Below are 20,332 nucleotides of genomic sequence, written 5' to 3'. Positions count from 1 at the left end.
TGAAATTGTGAAATAAACATTTTGCAGTAGGTGACTGTGGTACACACCAGTCTCACATTTGCTTGCTGTCTTAGGGATGCCTTTTCAACTCACAGACATATGCTGCTGTAGGCAAGCTCAAAGGATATGTAGCTGTTCTGGGAGGGGTACCAGAACCATTGCCTTGCTGAGGAGAAGTGAAAGAGAGGGTCATACCTCAAAGTTTCAGAATATGTTAAAACTTTGTTCTTTTCATGAGATGAAATGGAAGGGTAATGGAAAGTGGGAGAGAGAGCAAACCTAACTTGTGAGAAACATTTTTTCTTCTTCTACCAGGTTACTGATTAGTTATCTATATATATGGGTATATATAGATATGTGTGTACAGGAATATATATGCACACACATACATATATATAATGTGCATATGTTTATGTAAAAAAAGCAGTAAATCCTATAGCTTTACAAGGATAGATGCACCAGATAGTTGTGTATTTATATGTTTTTCAGCTTTTTACTTGGTTTTTAGTTCGTTGCCTTAGATCAGCTAATTGATGACTACAGATATTTTAATAACTTCCTTTAAATTTTTCAATTTTAGGTCCATATGTTGAAAAAATCCAAGCAGAAGCAGAAAAAAACTGGAAGCCTGAAAGAGATGAAGGTGGATAGCACATCAGTCTCTGAAGGAGGACGCAAAGGGGAGACCTGTGTTCATGCCTATGGTAGATACCACCCTGGCCCAGGAAAACAGAGTGCAGACAAGTCGTGAAGAGTGTTGCCTATGAGTGTGCCTTTCATTACATTTTGATAGTACTGGGTTCTTCTTTGTCTTTCAAAGATAGTTCCTCATTGTCACAAATAACTATTATGTACCACTTGTCTCATCTGAAATGTTTACTTGGGGTTGCTTTTCTGTAAGCTGTTTCCCAGCCAAACAGAGATTCCAAGATGCTGAGATTTATGGATTTGCCTTCACAAAAAAATCTTTCCCTCCTCCCAGTTCATTCTTAAAGAAAATCATTCCATAGATAATTTTTTTAATTGTACTAGAACTGAAAATGTGTTCCTTTAAATTAATGCTCACAGTAGCATCCTAACCAAAAAAAGGCAAAAGCACGAGCTGCTGAGAGCTCCTTAGATCAGTCCAAATAGCATAGCTGAAACAGTACAAGTGTAAAGAGAAAAATACAAAACACAGGAGAGATTATTTCTGTAAAAGGATCCCAGTGCACTGGGAAGAGAGAAAGTAGTAGAACAGTTGAGTCAAAATATTTCAGAGCATTTACTTCAACAGTATTTGGACAGCATGAATGAAGGGGGAACAGCCTGTAGAGCAACTTTTCAATTGTAGCTTAGTTTCTCGTTATTCAGCCAAAGCCAGTTTTAAAAGGCATTTGAATTTCATTAGCTACAACTCTAAAAATAAAAAGGAACAAGAATACCCAAGGCAATAGTATGTTATACCAATTCTTTTTTATCACTGAAACCATTAACTTTGACACCAGACTCTTCTGTCTTGACTTTACTTGTGTTGTTTCATTTTCCTGAATTTGGACTGTTATATAACAGCAAGCTCAAGAATCATCATTAATTAGGTTAAAAGAAGTACCACTTAGTGCTCAATTAAGTAAATTAGCAGTCATATGTTAGAGCTGAACTGATGTGCAGTATAGCTTTACTGAGGAGCCTTAGCATCCAGGCTTCAAATAACTGGGAATGTGAGAGTCATAATGAAATTCACTTACTTCGCTAGGCTTCTCAAGTCTTTGTGGGTGTTACTAGGTGTGGGCCCAGGGACACAGTGACTGTCTTTTCTCACTTGCATGAGTGTGTGCTCTTCAGAGGCTGTTTCTTCATCAGTTCCTGTGAGGCCAAGACCACCTCTCTGTGTTTACCCATCTGCTGAAGCTGTGGCGATCCAGTAGTTTTACAGCTTTGTGCTGGAGCAGCCATACGCCTGCCATACGCCATGCAGATCTGCTGTCCATGGCTATAGTCTTGTTGTCCTTCACTCACATCTCTGCTGTCTCATCTCACTGTGGTTCCCCAGGAACTGAACCTTTCACTGTTGGTCAACATCATACATAAAGGGCCTGCAAGTGAGCCACTTGTGGGCAGGGGGTGGGGCCTGCAAGATTTTGCCACTTCTATGCATCTGCTGCTTGCAGCTGCTTAAGCCGTGTTGGCTAGAGCCTACTTAGCCGTATGGTGGGCCTCCTTGTCCTCTGTTGCACAGTAATAACTATTTCAGCTGTGGGTGGCACAAATTCATCACTTGAGTGTTAGCCTTTAGAGCATACCTCTTGCCAGCATGTCTAGGAAAACATCTCTAGCTGCTTTGGGGGACTTAAGTGTAACTTTGAAATACACAAAAGCTGTTTTGTGATGGAGCCAGTTACATGCTGATGCAGTTCTTGCTGGGTCTCGATGAGTCTGTACTCCTAGCAGTGTGACAGCTTCAGCAACAGCTGACCATTACACGTGCTTTCTATTTTCTGGTCGTGCTGCAACGAGGGTGTGAATGTCATCTACAGCAAGAGAATGATGCAGCTAAAGCTAGAAAGAGAGACAAAACAGCTATGGAAAAATGGCAGATGCCTGCAGCTTCTCCTTTCAATCTAGGGATTCCTTCTCAGTTTTCTGGTAGAGATGCAGTTGGAGGAATTACTTTTATTTTGAGTGAAACCTTTTCTTAATTGTTTAAATTCTTAATTTATATTTGGGGATGTTCTTCAGGTCCCACAGTGTGGACTAAAACTTCGCTTTCATTCAACATGAAAACTGGACTCACGTTATGAAGGAAATTGTTTGTATAGTACAGAGCTAAAAGCCTTGTCTTCCTGATCATTAAACACAGGGTTGTCTTCTTTAGAGCCTGGGCATGAGGGGTCAGCTGGGCCTCTTCTGGCATCCTGGTACCAGCATTACAAGTAGGGAGGACCAAGTATTGTATTTCAGGATGTGCACTGTCTGAATGAAGCTCACAAATTAGAGAGGAAATCTGGAACAGGCTGCTGTTCCATAATTGTCCAGAAAAAGAGAGAAACTGCTTGGTATCCTTGGGACAGCAGAAAGAATGCATGGTCTACTTTCCAGCTGCTGACTCAGTAATGGAAGCTGGGCTTTTTGTTACAGAAAACGTGCATAAATTTTAAGATTTCTGGTACGGACTGTCTTCTGCAGCCCAAATAAATAAGGCTGTCTTACTATTTTTCCAGGCATATATAATCCTGCATCATGTATCTGACAGTGTTCAAGTTCTTGGCTTGTTAAGCACCTGCCGGTCTCTCCTTTTGCTCTGTATCTGTTATCTGAAATAATACAAAACTCACAGGTCACAATATTTTAATCAGAGGGCCCCTTTCTGTGGCATATTCCTCATGACAATTTCCCATCCCTGGAACTCTGTAAAAGCCTGTTTTGGGATAGCATCATGGTAGCAAGGTGACTCTGAAGTATGAGTGTGATCTCTTCCTAGCTTCCAGAGGGCATCCTGGTAAAGGACCAGAAGGCTTTGAGTTTTGTTCCCTTTTCTTTTTATCCGAGAAACCAAGTGCCATGTATTTGAGTAGATGAGTGCCACACTGGAATGAAAACATAGCTTAAGAAAAACACTTAGTATATAAGGCCTCTGTGCATCAAAAATGATGCTTAATGTGTTTTGATGGCAAAACAGATTCAGTTGAGACAGGAAACTTCCTGTAAAGCTTTTAAAAGGAGAAACTCGCTCATTAACCCCTCCATTAAGATGTTCTAGTTTCAGGTTCTGTAAAGAATATGTGTATGTGTGTGTGTGTTTTTTTCTCATATTTTCATTGCATATGGTGTCTGAGAAGGCCTAGTATTTTCTTCCATGGTATGCAAGGCCTGCATGAAGGGAGGGGGTAAACTCTTCACAGTTAATATGAAACATTTAGACATAGCCTTTCCACTGAAAGTAACAATGCAGTATAATTTATGTGACAATGGGCAGATAGATGATTCTCCACACTGACTGTTTGAGTAGTATTGTGAGAGAGCCTAGTAGTCACATGGCCAAGTACTTCAAATAATGCAGCAACAAAAGTGTAGGGGAAGAGGCTCAGTTCTGTCCAGACAGGTGTTAAATAATATCAGGGACACAGGACCAGGAGCTGTAACTGTGGACAGTGAAGAGATGCACGCTCTTTGCTATCCGGAGCACACTCCTTCATCCTCTCTCCACTGCCTTTTTACCTTGCCTATAAACCATGGCAGGCACAAACAGCACAATTAGCATCTCTCCTGCTGAGGTACACTTTCCTGACCTTTTATTAGTGTCCTACTTAGGCATTGCCAGCACTGGGGAGAGAAGGGTCCTAAAAACCCTGGTTCCTTTCAGATACCACAATGTTACAGACTAGTGCAGGTGGTTAGCAGGTTAAAATCTATTTTGATCTATTTTGATGGATAAACACATTACCTCTGCCTTGAATTAGTAGAACTAAAATTCAAAAGCTCATCCCTAAGATACGGGTGCTACTTCAGAAGATTTGCTGCTTTTTCCCCCCATGGCTTTTACCCTTGATTTGTACAGTTTAAATTGCTGGTGTTTTCACTGCATTGAGTTTTAGATGAAAGGGTTATTTTGCCAAAAACCTTTTCTTTATACATGTGTGTACATACCTGTGTGTACATACATGTGCACACACTGTTTAAGACTACGCCTTATTGTATTTCCTTCCACAGTGCCTAATTATACAGCTTTTGCCCTGTTACAGCATTCTGACAGCACTCACTTCTGGATCTTCCTTTCACTGGTTTTGGATATGAGGCAGGACTTGTACTTTCCAACACAACATGATGGCAATATAGTGAAAGCACAACCATGTTTAGAGTACAGTTTCTGCATTTATGCAGTTTGAGCTCTGCTTGCTCTTTCTAGATTTAGTCAAGTATCTGTGTGTCTAAAACCAGTGGCAATGGCTATTGTAGCATTTTAAGAACTAGGAGAAAGCTGTCACTGCAAGACTTACCTAAGGAACAAAACTAAATGAACTGTTATACACAGTTGTTAATCCTCATGGTTACCCTCTTACAAATATTGTATTGATTTAGTGTCTTTAGAAGCAAATATTGTACTTGATCTCAATGTCAGCTGTTTCAAATTGCTCAGCATTTATGCATGCACGTGATTCTGTAGCAGTCTGTTGTCATATAAATGTCATTATCAAATGAAACCTCTTTTTGTGGGAGGAGAAGGTAAGAGGAGCTGTTGTGACACTTTAAAAGGGCTTACGTTGAAGACACAACAGATTTGTTGCATGTGTATTTAATAATGTACTGACTGTAGGTATGCTCTGTCTTGCACAGTCTCCAGTCCATATTCCAGCACCAGTACTGGGGGCTTATTAGACTTTTGCACTGGCAGTAGATACTTTTTCAGTCTGCACCCCATAAGTCTTCCTTACCACCTTCAAAGTGACTGCACATCTTCCTGTTTCTGCCAGGCTGCCCTCCTGCCCTTTGGACCTAGTTCTGTACCAAAACTGGTAATGAAGGTATGAGCATGTGCTGGTGAATGTGTATGGAGAGTAGGGGAGTGGAGTTCCTGCTCTGAAGGCTGCTCTGTCAGTTTGGCTTAGACTATTCTTTAATTTCTACTTCAGCTTCTACTTTAGCCGTTTAACAGCTGCACAGCAAAGATTTGGCAACTACTGAATTGCCTTGGATTCACCGGTGACAACGTTGCCTCATTTTCAGGCTTCGATTTTATATGCATCAGAATATGTATAACTTCATTATACTTTTTGCACTTAACAGAAAATACAGATTAGATAGGCTTAGAGTGTGGCAAAATTGCAATGTTTGTACTTTTTTTGTAAATATGGGGATGATTCTACAGATAAAGAGATGCACTTTCAGATAACAATGAGAACAAGTTTGTAGAATACAACTGTTCAGGAGTTTCTCCAGCTGCAGTGTTCCTGATCCCCATCCATGTCTAACACTGTGTTCTCCTTGAAAGCCTGCTTGGGGATAGAGATGGCTTCTCACATTGCAGAATGTATTTATAGCTGACTGACTGAACGTTTGTGTACATTTTTGAGCAAATTTGCTGCTATTCTAAGTTTTAGGTTTTACTAGACTGCTTCTATAATGCGTAAAATAATGTTCAAGTTTTATTTATAATGTCAACACTTACTGATTTGACACTTAGTTTCAGGAGACATCCAGCCCAAAGCCTTCATTCCTTTTGCTATTTAATATTTTTGTTTTGTTGTGGTTTCTTTTTTAGCAGTTTAGGCATTGTATGTGTGGAGTGCAGTAAAATGAATGCAAATTATTAACCTTAACCTGCAGTTAGAGTGGCAGTTTCAATGTTTACAGGACAGAGACTATTGATTGTAAACCCATACATGTCCACTGAAACATTGCACTCTGTGTGTTTGGGAAGCACTGTTTCTGCTTACCATGGTAATTAATGGAATAGTTACCTTCTGGTTTTAGAGTCCTGGTTATGTTGCTTTGGAGAGATTTCAGTGTGGGTTATGGCTTCTCTGCCATGGACTCACAGGACAGAATTTGTACTGATACAAGTGTGTTATATTGAACATGTTTTCTGAAAGAGTGACTTTATTTTTTATGAAGATAATTTATGAGAAGGTTTTATAGCAGATCAGTGCTGAAGAAGTTGAAGTCTTAAAATAAATGTTTGTAGATATTAAAGATCTATCCCAAAGCAAAGTATTTTTAATAGGGCAGTGTTACTGGTGTAGTTATCCCTCTGAGCTCTCCTGGCAGCATACCCATTTAGCATGTCACTCTGCACTGGTCAAGTGTGTTATTTTGGGGACAACCTGATTTCAGATATGGCTTCATTTATATTGTGCATATGCCCTATTACACCTCTGGCAGCAACTCCCCAGTTAAACATCAGCCATACAAGGCAGAGCTTCTCCCCATACAGATCACTGCAGGTTGAAGAGCAGAGAGCCTGCCCTTGTGCTTGATTGCAGAAAGGTTGTAAGTCTGGTGACTGCCTGGCACTTACAGTCCTCTCTCTCACCACCACAGAGTATGCCACACAAGCTCTTTTGCTTTCTGAAGGCAGGCACCAATCAAGAGTGCCTGAGTCAAACTGCTAATACCTTGTCTCACCATGGCATCCATTTCTTAGTGCTGCTTATCTTGCCAAACTCGATAGCAAGAGGTGCTTGAAGTATTACTGAGTATTTATTGTGTAATTTTTGGGTGCTTATAAAGCCTTCACTGCTATTTTGAAGCAAAATTTGGGGATCTGTAGCATAGCAATAGCTGTATAACTCTAGCATTCCAAACATGCCCAAAGCAAGTTATCCTTGTGATAGTTTAGTTAGCAATGGTGTAGCTAGCAGCAATCAGTATCTCAAAGCTACAAGTTCTGAATATTGGAAGACAACATCTCTGCTTTGAATGCAAAGCGTTAGAGTTTGTAATTCACTATAGATTTCAGCGTCTTTCCTAGTTTAAAATGACTGATGACATCTTAATTCTTCTCAGCTATAACTTAACTATTGCTTAAATAACTGTTTTTCACTTCTGGTTATTTAAATCATCCAATATACACAGTTGTATGAATGCTGTTTTATTATCAAGATACTCTTAAGGTGTCTCATAGCATTTCTTGTGAATGTTCTAATACATCAGTAATAAATAATCCTGACCCAATAAACTAATGTAAGCTGACAAGTTATTGTCTAGTGCTTATTCTTTGTGCATCTGCCTAATTCTCAGAAAAAAAAAAAAACAGCCTAAGTATAAGCATTAAAGTGGTTGAAAACAGTTTCCACACTGTGCCTCAAATCCGTAATGTGTTATCACACATTTACTTGTGGATTGATCTCAAAAACTAGCTTTTAATGATGTAACTTGTTTCTCAATGTCTGCCTTGGAAATGAGACACATCACTATATTGTGGTAACTTGTCTACAAAAAACATATCTAGTGTACTAATAGATTTTTTTAAAAAATAATTTATAAAATATGGACTTTTCTCTTATATTTAAACATCTGTTCGTCCTTGGGTTCTGTTCTTAGAATAATTCTGTGTATATTTTGCAATACATGTTTTGTGTTTGACTGTACATTTTGCACCAATATGAAATATTGTATTCTAAGTATTATTTACAAACTCTAGAGATCTGTAACTAGAATTTGCTGTGAACAAATACATCTCTTCTACCCTGGATGCTTGTGGAGTAGTTATGCTTTAAAAATAGCGGAATACACTTCTGCAGAAACAAACATACTTTATCTCAGCTGGGCACTGCTTTTAGGAATTTTGTAGCCTTACTGTTTGAGATTGGGTCATGCCCTGTGAAAGGATGGCTGTGTTCTAACAGTGTGATTTCAAACATTTTCATTTGTGAGACGACATCTAAGTTTGATCCCTGCAACATTCAAGCACCTCTAGAACCTTTATTTCTGTGGTTAGCACTGTAATTGGTAAAGGCTTTCTGTGATAGCACCAGTTTACTTTAATGCACACAGACTTCTTTAATAATGATCCAGATTTTCCAAGGTATTTTCGTACAATTCCTTGTTCTGTTTGCCCTTCTCTAGAAACGCATGACCTGGTTTTCAGGCTGTGGGTAACAGGCCCACACATAGCCTTGTGCTTGTTTCAGGGGAACAGTGGTGGACCTGGCCTGCACAACTCAAGGGTCAGACCTCATGGACCTTGGCTTGGAGAGACTCACCTGGGGCAAGTGGAAGGGCTGTCCAGTGAGCCAGGCCCAGGTGGAAACTCTGCCCCACTGTGGGTGGACAGCTCACCCCTCCTCAGGGGTTAGGGTCTGCCTTTCATGGCTCAGGATGGTGGGGGGGTCACTCAGCTGGACACCTCCACTTGAGGTGTTCCTGGTGCAGTAACCTTGCCTCTGGCAATGAGCAATTGGTTCTCCCTGCTCCGTTCAACAACTGACTGCAGAACTGAGGCGGCCTTGGTTATGTCCCAACACCTCTGGAAAAACCTTTACGTTCCTTGCTGGACTGCAAATCAACGAGCTCTGAAGCAGCTACAATTGCATTTAAATCCATACATGGAAAAACCTCAGTTTGGGGCTACAGTTCTGGGAAAAGAGTGGAAACAAACAAAACACTGGCCTTCATGCAGAGAAAAGAAAAGAACAAACCACAAAACATCCAAACCTGAAAATATTCCTACCCCTGCCCTGCTCTGGGCTGAGAGAACTGCAAGAGGAATAGACAGGTACCAGCAGTCCCTTCCTGCCCATACTGGGTTGTGCCTTGCAATCTGGCTATACCACTTTTGCATCAAGGGGAACTGGTGTCTGAGAATGGGACAGATGGGTTGGACCATGATAAATCCCAGTTTACCTTCAGTGTGGATCTAGCCACCAGTTAGATAATACTCTTTGAGGCACAGCTAAAAAAAAAAAAAAAAAAAAAAAAAAAAAAAAAAAAACCAACCTTTTAAGTAAATAATAAAGTCACAAGGAAATTAGGTTTAAGGGCTAATGGAATAATTTTGGACATCAGATTCATAATCAGACGACAGCTTTGAGCCCTATAAAAGATGTTTCCTTGTTGTGAACAACTGTAGCACCTGCGATCCCTCCTGCCGGGGCTGAATAACCAAATACTGGAGCATGCGGTGGTGGTGGCATCACCATCTTGAAAACAAATCCATGCAGCCAGAGCACTGCCTGTGCAGGTGCCTACCTACAGGCAAGCAGCCTTGACATGAGTAACACAAATGGATCAAACCTTGCCTCCTCATCAACTACTAAGGCTCAACATTCACTTTTGAACAAATCTCTGTCCCTCACAATTTGCCCAGACCTCTCTTGTAGCTGGCATCATACTATATTGGTCTATCCAGGAAACCAAGAAATCCAGCCTAAGAGTCTACTATGGAATTACAGAAAGAGAGAGGGACAGGAAAACCAAGAGCAACACAATGGTTATCGACATATTAGAGAGGTAGAACATCAGCAGAGATGAGGCACAGAGTCTGCAGAGACAAGTGCTCTGACCAGAAGCCTGGTGACTCAATGCAGGGCCCTTGTAATTGGGGCCAGAGACAGTGGGCAGGGTAGGCATCAGAAAATGTGCGCAGCGAAATTGCACATAGACATCACCTCACTCTACACCAGAAATTGAGGAGGGGACAAGCTCTGTCAATTTCAGGGCTTCCCTCAGCTAACCTGTGCTGTTAATCAGTGATCCTTTACCACAATTAGCCACTCTAACAGACCAGCACTGGCACCTCTGCTGGACCAGAGCCCTTAAGCCTGTGCCGGAAAACTGCAAGGCTGCTGTCAGTCCAAGATTTCTGGGGATGTTGCTCACAACCCTACTCATTTGCACACTGTTTTGGCTAAAAGAAGCTTTCCCTCCTGCAATTTCCAAAGCACAAGCAGCTCAGAAGGCACAAAACATTCCCAGCAGCAAGGACATGTCGATCTCGCCAACCCTGCTTCAAACTGCCTAAGTGGAAACAAATTAATCGCGTCACATGGTCTCTACATAGCCTTGCATTGGAGGTCCTGCTCCCATATTTTTCTGTCACACAGGAATGGCTTGGTGTCTTCTGATGCAGCAGCCTCCCCAGCAAAACATGGAGCAGAGCTGATAGGAAGTCTTCTATGACTGACACTCAATCTCATAAGCCACAGTCCCCACAGGCAACCCCCAACATCTCCAGTCCAGAAAAATCTCAGGAATGCTGAGATCACCATCTGACAGAGTTTCAGCATATCTGCAACAAAGGTGTGGAAACTATACTCATCTAGGACGTGCCAGAATTGAAGACACTCCATCACAACTGCTGCAAGAAAGGAGACTGTTTCAGTTGACTGGTGGCACATTTTTTTCTGCACTCTCCCACTTCAGCTTCCCAGTTTTTGGCCCCTGCTGGCACCTCCTCCTCCTCATCAGCCATTCCCACCACAAGACCTGTCGTCACTCCTGTATTACTGCTGTCTACAATGGCTTGCCATATTTGTTCTCCTCTAGAAATATTTAACACTTTTTTCAGGCTTCTTTGAGTTACAAGTGAACATTTTGAGGATTTTTTCAGTCTTTTAAAGTTTTTAACTGTGGTGTGTCAGCAGTTCTGGTCATAAACGTTACCCTGCATCCTGCTTAAACCTGTCCAAGATCATAGTTTTATCTGCCTGTTAGAGGGAGCTGCTTGAGTTTCTGTTAATTATAAATATTCTTCTAGGTTTCTGACAAGTTTTATGAGTGTTGGCACAAAAATGAAGCAGTGTCAAGTACCATGCTACTAAAACAGGGACTTAGTTCTGGCAATACCCGTTTAACACGAACACGGACATTTGCTGCTGGGCACGGACCACTTCATGATTTTCCTGGCTATTTAACTCACTGTTAAACTGGAGGTTGCTGCCCTCTTGCTTTCTGACTGAGGATAGCAGAACCCGCCCCTGTCTTTGGAAAGGCTTTCAAGAACTGCCCAGACACTGGATGTGCTATTGCTGTGATTTAAAAATTATTTTAAGAGAAACAGTGTGCTGTGGTTATGCAAAAATGTTTATGCTTTAACTATTATTTCATGGATTTTAAAAGCTTGTTCCATCTTTCTTTAAGTAATCCTCTGAAATTATAATCAGTTTGGGGAAGAAAACAAATGGCAGTATGGTGCTGTGCTGAGGGCACAGGTTTCTAAGACTGCTCTGCCAGGGCTGCTGAGGACTGTATTGCCAGCAGGTCTTGCTGGGTCTCGCAGGGCAGGGAGGTGGTCCAGCCCATGGAGCAGCAGGGAGCATTGCTGGGAGGAGCAGCAGAAAGGTGCGGGGTGCTGCTCTGCAGGTGCCATTCCCCCCTAGAAGGGAGCACATGCTGGGGAAGCCTTGGCAAGCTGTGTGGGTGGCCCACCACAGGAGGGTCACAAAGGACCCAGGCCCCTGTTGGGGGAAAGCTGGCAGGGGGAGTTTATCTCTCTGAAATTTGCCTGCAAAGGGACACGGGGCAGTCCAAGGCACGGCCCAGCAGCCAGCCTCAGTGGTGCTTGGCTTGAGGTGAGCTGGGGCGTGCTGGTTTCTACTGGGATAAAGTGAGTTTTTTTCACAGTGACTAGAATGATGCTGTGTTTTGGGTTTGTGCTGCACACAGGGTTGATAATATAGAGATATTTTAAGCATTCTTGATCAGGGCTTACACAGAGTCAAGGCCTTTTCTGCTTTTTGTACTACCATGCTGGGGAGGAAGGGATATTCCAGACCATTTGACATCATGCTCAGTATTTAAATCTGTGCACAAGAAGGAGGAAGAACGAGATGTTTGTAGTGATGGCATTTGTGTCTCCAGGTCACCGTGAGATGGGAGGGGGCCCCTGGAGATGGCTGAAGAGCTGCCTGCCCATGGGAAGTGGTGAATGAATTCTTTGGGGAATTTTGCGTATGTGTGTTTTAAATTAGCTTTATGTGTGTTTAAATTTGGTTCTCTGGTGGGGCAGTGAGTGAGTGGCTCTGTGTGGCACTTGGTGCCAGATGGTGTTAAACCAAGACATGGAGGAACAATGTTTCACAAGAGCATTCAGCAGGGGGGAACAAGGCCAAGCACTGCTCCAGGGCCAGCTCCAGGGGTTCTGAGAGTTGGGCAGTCTTGACGGCAAGGTTCTGCCTGCCCTGAGGAAACAGTGTTACAACTGTCCTGTCAAGTAAGAGCCTGAAATTCATGGCTAAAGGCCAGGCCCCATGGTACTCTGCATGGGGGCACAGTGATGCACTGTGATGGCACAACCCCAGACAGACACCAGGCGTCTTGTCTTGGTGGTGGGGAGCAAAGCCCTCAAGAGCCCAAGGCCCTGCATGCATGAGCACAGAGAATTTGGTGGGGCAGAGTCTGCATGGACTGAAGACTAGGTTGTCAGGAGTTTAGTTCAAGCATGGCCTAAAGAAAAGGGCCATGAAGGCATACAGTGAGAGAAAAGTAAAAGGTAGTTGCAAAGAAGTTCCAAAAGCAGTTCCCAGGCTGATTTCTATAAACAATTAGACTCTCTCAGGCATCACTTTATAAACAATAAGGTTCTCAGGCAGTCTTCCCATAACAAGCAAAACACCCTCTCTGGGAAAAGATGGCACCCTGAGAACAGATGTGAAAGTTTTGGGAACCTTTCATATCACAGTGGGAACACTGGTTCTGTGTTGTGTAAACAATTATCGGTATTGTAAAACAAAAGGAGTGGTTAGAGTTTTCTCTGTTAGCCTATCATAAACCTGGATTTTGGAATATGCATGAAGTTAATTAACACTGTTATTTAAAGTGACTGATCGATCAATAAATCGGAGTTCGATGCATTAAAGGATGGTCGTCTCCCCTTCACTTCAACACTAGGTCCCAGACTGGATGGCTTAAGGGGATCTGAAGTGGAAGGAACTGCAGAACAAATCTCTCCTGCACAGCTAGATGGCTTAGTCTTCTGTTCTCTATGCAATAGTACCTTTAACAAAACAAGAGCACAGAACTGGTGACAGGTTTCTCCACTGAAGCTCCACCCTGCTTGCTGAGGATCACAACACTCAGTCCACTCTCATGACATTCAGAGCTGTGGTGCACATACACAGAGGCCCATCTCGAGTGTCCCTGTTCCTGCTGGGGCACTGGCCTCACTCCCTCACCTGCTGCACTCAGCACATCTTTCTTCCCTAGCCCCTCCCCCCAAGCTTCCACTCCTCACACAGCTGCTGGCAGTTCCTCTGGCGTCCTCCCTGTTCCTGACACCTATCTCCTCATGCCCACCTCGGCTACACAACCTCTGGATCTGCTGCCAACATCACCCACCTCCCAGCTGCTGCAAGTTGCTGTCTGGGCAAGTCCAAACAGCTGCTGCTACAGCCACAGTCCACACACAAGGAGTGTCTCCTGCACCTGGGAAGAGCCCTGGCCCTGAGCAAAGCCCTAGCAGATCCACACTGCAGCCCCAAGGCTGCCACTTCCTGCTAGGGCACCTGCCCACTCCGTCAGCACTGTCTGGGGAACTGTCCAAAAAGCACACCCAGAAAAGCACAGCCACAGCAAAGGGACCTTTGGTGAGAAGCAGCAGGAAGGTTATCAGCTGTCAACAGAACACTGTGCTCTCAGGCACAAAATCTGGGGCTGGCTGCTGCTGTCATGAGTGCTCCGAGCACATCTTCCTCCCCACTTCTGGCACCCAGACCCCGGATGGCACATGGAACTCATGCAGGTGGGTGAGGCAGGACATGCCTGCTTTCTGTGGATCTTCCAGAAACAGCAGGAACCACAGCAGGATTAAGCTGTTGTGCTGCTCTGGGCCACTCCACAGATACGCCACCGTGCAAGTGGCACGCCACTGCATTTCCATTCAACGCCAGGCTGACTTCCAACCCAGCCCGGGCCGGAGCCCTCCCCCTGCAGAGGATTACTGCCACAATCACAGCTCCGGAGGACTTAGCACAGCCACAATGGGCAGCAGCAAACACTTTCTCACCACCGTCAGCTGACGGCCCAGGGCGGCCAAAAACAACACAGAAAGAAATGATGGGGCAGCAGCTGACTAAGGCCCCGGGATTAGAGAGGCTCAAACGGGGCTGAAAAGCAGCATGTAGCGCTAGCCCAGCAGAACTGCAGCTCCAGCCCTCAGCTCAGCTCACCCAAACACGGTCAGCCGGCTCCTGGCTCCCAGCACGCCGAGACAGGGCACAAACACTGACACTGCAACACAGAGTCAGGCAAGAGGGAAAGAACAGCCACCTGCACAACCATCACCCTCAACACACACATCACCTGTCAGGGTAGCTATGGCAGCATCCAAAAAGGTAAAGGGTTGTCTGTCTCTGTCCTGGGGTACAGACCCACAGACCAGTTCTGGGTCTCTGTGCTATGGCACTGTGGCTTGCATCCAGGCATTCACAAACCACAATCTCCACCAACACATTGAAGCACACAAAGAGACCCATCTCTCCATACAGTCTCAGAACAGCCATGCACTTGGAAGATGCCACAACAGGTTACATCTCAGGTAACCCACAGGTGAAAGACACAGCCTTCACTCTGCAAAACTGCACCCTTGATACTCTGCAACCTCAGCTCTGCCTATAAGGTGGTGGCACAGTCTGAAAAGCGGCCCTTCATGGGGCCAGCACTGCTACCTTGCTAGCCATCGCCCCCAAGGAACCTCAGAGATGACCATTTTGCACAGCAGCAGGGCAAGAGAAACTCAGGGATTTCACCAGCATCTCTGAAATTTACCAAACAGCAGCTTCAAAAAGGATCTTTTCTCACAATTAAGACAGGACAATCAAAGCAGAAAAACAACAAAAGAAAGAGATTGCTAAGCAGCAACAGCTTGGCCCAGGGATCTCTCTTCTTGTTCTAGGGTGACCCACACAGCCCAGGAAAACAAGGGCAATGGATGACGACACTAGAAACCAGGCAACCCCTCCAGCAGTGCTCTCCAGCTCATTCTTCCCCCTCCTCTTTGGCAAACCCAGCACCTTTGCTGGGCTGGCTCAGCACAGAGCCACTGCTAGGAGGGCCTCTCCTTCTGAGGGAGAGCTCTCCTACCCCAGGAACTCCTACTTACGGATCAGACAGTGTACCTGCTGCACAGCCAGCACTGATAAAAACAGCAATCCAGCAGTATCAGAGCTTGAACAGGCAGTTTTGTCTATGCTTGAACTCAAACAGGCACACAGCGCATATGCAATATGACTGCACAGAGGCAAAGAATCCTTTCTTCTTTCTCCATGTTCCAAAGGAGTACACAAAACATTCAGAAGCAGTCCCAGCTGTGACCAGACAATGCCAATGCACATCTACACGCACTAGCCCTGTTCATTATGTGGCCAGGGCAGAGTCCTTTAGTATGTGTTTCCATAGATGGATTAGAATAGACCTTGAGAAATCTGAGACTGTCATTTGCCTGAAAATCACCTCAGAAGATGGACAGGAAGAGGATTGGCATGTGAACATGAAGCTCAACCTCCAACAAAAGGATGTGGCCTGGAGTGAACCTTGCCCTGTGTAGACCACACAGTAGTCTGCCATGCAGCCTTTTTGCCTTGCTCAGCAGTTCTGCATCTATCCAACCTGTCAGAGCCACGTGCACAATGATGGCTGAAAAGCTCTGCAACACTGCAATGCTCATAATGATCCACTTGCCCTTTCCTGAGGAGTTCTGGTCCTTATGGGCCTTGCAGTAACTCTGGCCCAACAGGAGAGATGTCATTGCATGCTAAGACTCCGGTGTTTTAACTGCAAAGATAATGCAGCTGTAAAGAATGACATGTAGACTTTTGGAGGAGACTCTTATAGTTTTTCCACATTATTCCAGGCACATGATCCTCCAACACAGGGATTTTGTTCTGGCCTTCTGTTTTTTCAGCCTGTGTTGCTCGTGTCTGGTAGGGCCATGGCATGCCCAGAGCCTGCCCCAGGGCTCTGCATGACCATCCCACTGCGCTCTGCCCAGGCATGGAGCCTTCTCAGCCTGGATCGAGGGACAGACCTCGAGCCATGTTCTGGGGACATGTCACGGTGCTTGCTGAGGCCTGCCTGGCAGCCACCTCACACAGCTCCACAGCCCTCGGGCACGTCCCAGTGTCCTGTGACACCTCCTGGCTGCTCCCCAAACAGCTCGGTGCTTTTCTACAGCCACGCAAAGCAGAAGGCCTGAAGCTACCTTTTATCCTTGTGCAATGCATTTCATCCACATCTACAGATTCATTCCATCAGCTCTCAAGAAAGACTGCTTTACCTACCTCAGGCTTATGATTTTACCATTACAAATCTCTCATTCATATACCTTTAGAAATGTCTATAATTAGTGGATCTAAGTATGAATCTACTGATTCATTCCTTCTTACAGACAACTCTAAATATCTACATACCCTATGCATGAGCTGCATATAAATATTTTGATATCTGAGTACTTCCTGGTACAAGGACGCAGGAGCTGCAACACTGAACAAAATGGCATCTCCCTCCCACAAAATGGTGGCAGGAACCTTCCAGCCAGGGCTCCGGCCCAGGAAGCCTGGGCAGCGCGGGAGGCGCTTTCAAGGCCAGGGCCAGCGCTACCCAAAGCCCTCCCAGCCCCCCAACTCACAGGCCTGCACACACTTGGGGCTTCTCCAGGAACACCCAGCTGCGCCCTTGGGACCTTGGGGAGCGCCAGGCACAAGTGCTGCGGGGCAGGCTCTGTGCTCCCAGCTGGGCCTCCTCCTCCCAGGCGTCGCTCACCGCAGGGACACTCCCACCACGGGAACCTCCCTGCCACGGCCGCACACCAAAGCCACGGAGCTCTCGCGCAACCCAGCAACAACCCTGCTCTCCAAGTGTGTGCTGCACACAGGCTCCACTCCAACCCTGAGCACAGCACACTGGTGCACCTCAAACGCCTCGTCCTCGCCCCCAGCAGCTCACGTGCAACATGAGCACAGCCAGTGCTGCGGGACAAGGCCACCTCACTCTCCTCAAGACCCTCCAGCTCTAGGCACAGCACCAGAGTGCCCCTCCTCCAGCACACCAAGGCCAGTGACTGCTGCCCACCTACCTGCACAAGGCTCTCTCACATCTGCAGCGCTGCCACCAGGGGCCCCATGAGAGGCTGGTGTGCCCTGTTCTCCCCAAAGAGACCCTCTCCCATCACCGCTTCCCTTCCTGGGGAGCTCACCAACTGGGCAACAACACACCAACTCCAAAAGGAAGAGAAATGCCAACCTCAGCACATTTCAGATGCCACTACACACACTTCTGGCTCTCCCTTCCTGCACCCAACCCCACGACGGTCCAGCTCCGGGGCCACACAAGGAGGCACAGCATCAAGTCCTCTTATGCACCCTTCCTTGAACAGTTTCACTTTATGCACGCACAGCACTTCACTAACCCAGCCGCACCTCTTGCTCTGTACGCTTATGGTCGCACACAGGTACACCCATGTCCCTGCACCCAGACAGACAGCACGGCCAGTACGCCTCTTCACACACACGTGGCCCCTGAACCCTGCCATTTCTGCCCTTGCCGCTCCAGCGGGTTTCACCCACCGATCCTGCAACAATCCCTCAGCAGCAGCTGCCCTCACAGCCGCCCTCTGCTCAACACAGGCACTGCCCAGGAGGAGCAGCACACACTGAACCTGCACATCTCCACACAGCAGTGGGCAAATCTACACTGGGCACTTGCATCCTTCTCTTATCCTTTCAGAGACCTTGCAGCTGGTGCACCGAGCTTCAAAGAATCAGGAGATGTGACTGCTACCTGCCAGAAAAAGACTCAGGAATTCTCCACCTATTGGACCCACTCATTTTGGAGATGTCTTGCACCACAGAAATGCAGAAGTCTCATCTTGGATTTAAAACTTTGATGTTAAAAGCATTCAAAATCCTGTTCTCCTATGTCTACCTGTCCATCATTCCATCCTGAGGTTGTCACAGGTTCTTTTGGTTGCTGCAGCATGAAAGAAAATGAGGAGAGTAGACCTGCACTGTCACTCGCAGTACTTTTGGAAACCTGGCTGACTTATGCAGGTTTTAGTCCTGTGCAGTCCAACAATCCATAACCACAGTGTACTTGGGGCACTTTGAGAAGTAAAAAAATGTCAAAAAAAATAGTACAAAGAATCTTTAAAGAAAGAGCTTCAGCCATAAGCTGGCTGCAGCACACATACCCCCTTCTAGCAGTTGAAGACAGTACTGTAACAATATGCATATTCTAGAAGCCACTTAGGAGATTCACAACTGTATTGTGATTCTGTAATATATTGGAAATGCTACAGTCTGCAAAATTTAATGTGCATGTTTACTGCAACTGTCATATCTCCCTAATAAATGGAAAGCCCTTGTAAATTAAAATAGCCTCAAATGAGTAAACTTTGTATTAAACATTGGATCTTCAATGTGCAGATTTTCTAAAAATGCTTTGTCAGAGCATACTGGACACTGGCAGCAAGCAGTCTCTGGAGGCTGCAGCAGTCACAGCAGAAGGTGGGAACCCCCTGCAGGCCCCTTGCTGAACCCTGTGAGGTTCAGCAGCTCCACCACTGTCCTGGCATGTGCCCCTCTGTGGGGCCAGCCTCTGGCTTTGGCAGACCTCCACTATTTGGTGACCACTCAGCTTGGCCTGATGCTTCTCCCACTCTGGCTGTCAGAAGTGACCATCTACAGAGAGAGGAATGCTGTTGCAGGCAACATGCAGGGTGGGAGGATCCTTTGATAAAGGAGCAGCTGAGCAGCTCTCCATAACTAATAACCCCTTGCATGGGGAACAAATCAGCTGTGTCCTTGGAATGCTGGACAGCACAGTGAAATCTGAAGCTGTGGGTCTACAGATTTCAAGAAGGCCGTAGTGCCCAAGGTGCCTATGCAGATGCACACCACCTGGAAATTGGCAGCAACCTGGATATCGGCTGGGCAAGCAGAGCCCTCCTGAGCAGGGCTGCAGCCCCATGGCAGTGCAGGCAGGCACCCACCAGCAGCTCCTCAGTGGGACATGCAGCTGTGGAGTGGTTTTTGTACAAGGTGACAAGAGAGAGCTCCACCTGCAGAACTAAATTCAGTGGGTTTTGGTACTCTGAAATTGAGGCATTTAAGTGAATTAATTAAAGATCTGCAGGAGTACTGCATACAGTTCTGGTGCCCTCAACCCAAGAAAGACATGGAACTATTGGAACAAATCCAGACGAGGTCCACAAAGTTGCTGAAAGGACTGGGGCACTTTCCCTATGAAGACAGGCTCAGAAACTTGGGGGCTGAAGAAAACAAAGTTGTATGGAAACCTCATTGCAACCAGTATCTGAAGGGTCGTATGAGGAAGCCAAAAAGGCACAGTCAGGAACTGCAGCAGCAGGACAAGCATAATCAGGTACTAACTGAAAGACTGGAAATTTAGGTTAGATATTAAGAGGAAATTGTGTGCTGTGAAGGCAGCGAGACATTGTGACAAACTCCCCAGAGAGGCTGTGATGCCCCAACACCGGCATCTTTCAAGGCCAGGCTGGATAAGGCCTTGAGCAACGTGTTCCAGTGGGAGGTGTCCCTGCCCATGGCCGAGGGACTTGATCATTACGGCCCTTTCTAACCCCTTAACATTCTATGATCCTCTGCAGAAGAGAATTTGACGCTCTAACGGAGCTGTTATTCCTCAGCCGCTCCCTCTGGAAGGCGACTTTGGCTGCTGCCTTGTGACAGGACTGAGACTTCATCGGTTCCGTAAGACGGCGGCAGGGCGGCCTGAGGCGGCACAGGCGCGGCCGGATGCCAGCCCCGCCGAGCCCAGCTCGGGTCCCGCCCGGCTCCCGCGGCCGAGGGCACACGTGGCCCTTGACGGGAGCGGCACGGCACGGCGCTGCGCAGGCGCCCGGGGCCGGAGCGGGCGGGGCGGAGGCGGCGGTCGGGCCGGGCGG

The 20,332-nt window shown here is 45.9% G+C and overlaps 1 protein-coding gene across 1 annotated transcript in view; it reads left to right on the top strand.

Moving 5' to 3' along the window:
* The window catches only part of DGKQ (diacylglycerol kinase theta), an 85,601-nt gene extending 80,421 nt beyond the window's left edge, over positions 1-5,180 (top strand). The window contains exon 23 of the mRNA XM_059493070.1: positions 581-5,180. Coding sequence (XP_059349053.1) covers positions 581-751 — 171 coding nt within the window. The 3' untranslated portion in view covers positions 752-5,180. The remainder of the gene's footprint in view (positions 1-580) is intronic.
* Positions 5,181-20,332: the final 15,152 nt, after the last annotated feature.

The sequence above is a fragment of the Ammospiza nelsoni genome, chromosome Z (genome assembly GCF_027579445.1).
Source record: "Ammospiza nelsoni isolate bAmmNel1 chromosome Z, bAmmNel1.pri, whole genome shotgun sequence".
NCBI classification, from domain to species: domain Eukaryota; kingdom Metazoa; phylum Chordata; class Aves; order Passeriformes; family Passerellidae; genus Ammospiza; species Ammospiza nelsoni.
Note: the sequence above shows the minus strand (reverse complement) of the source record. Positions and strands in the feature narration are given on the sequence as shown.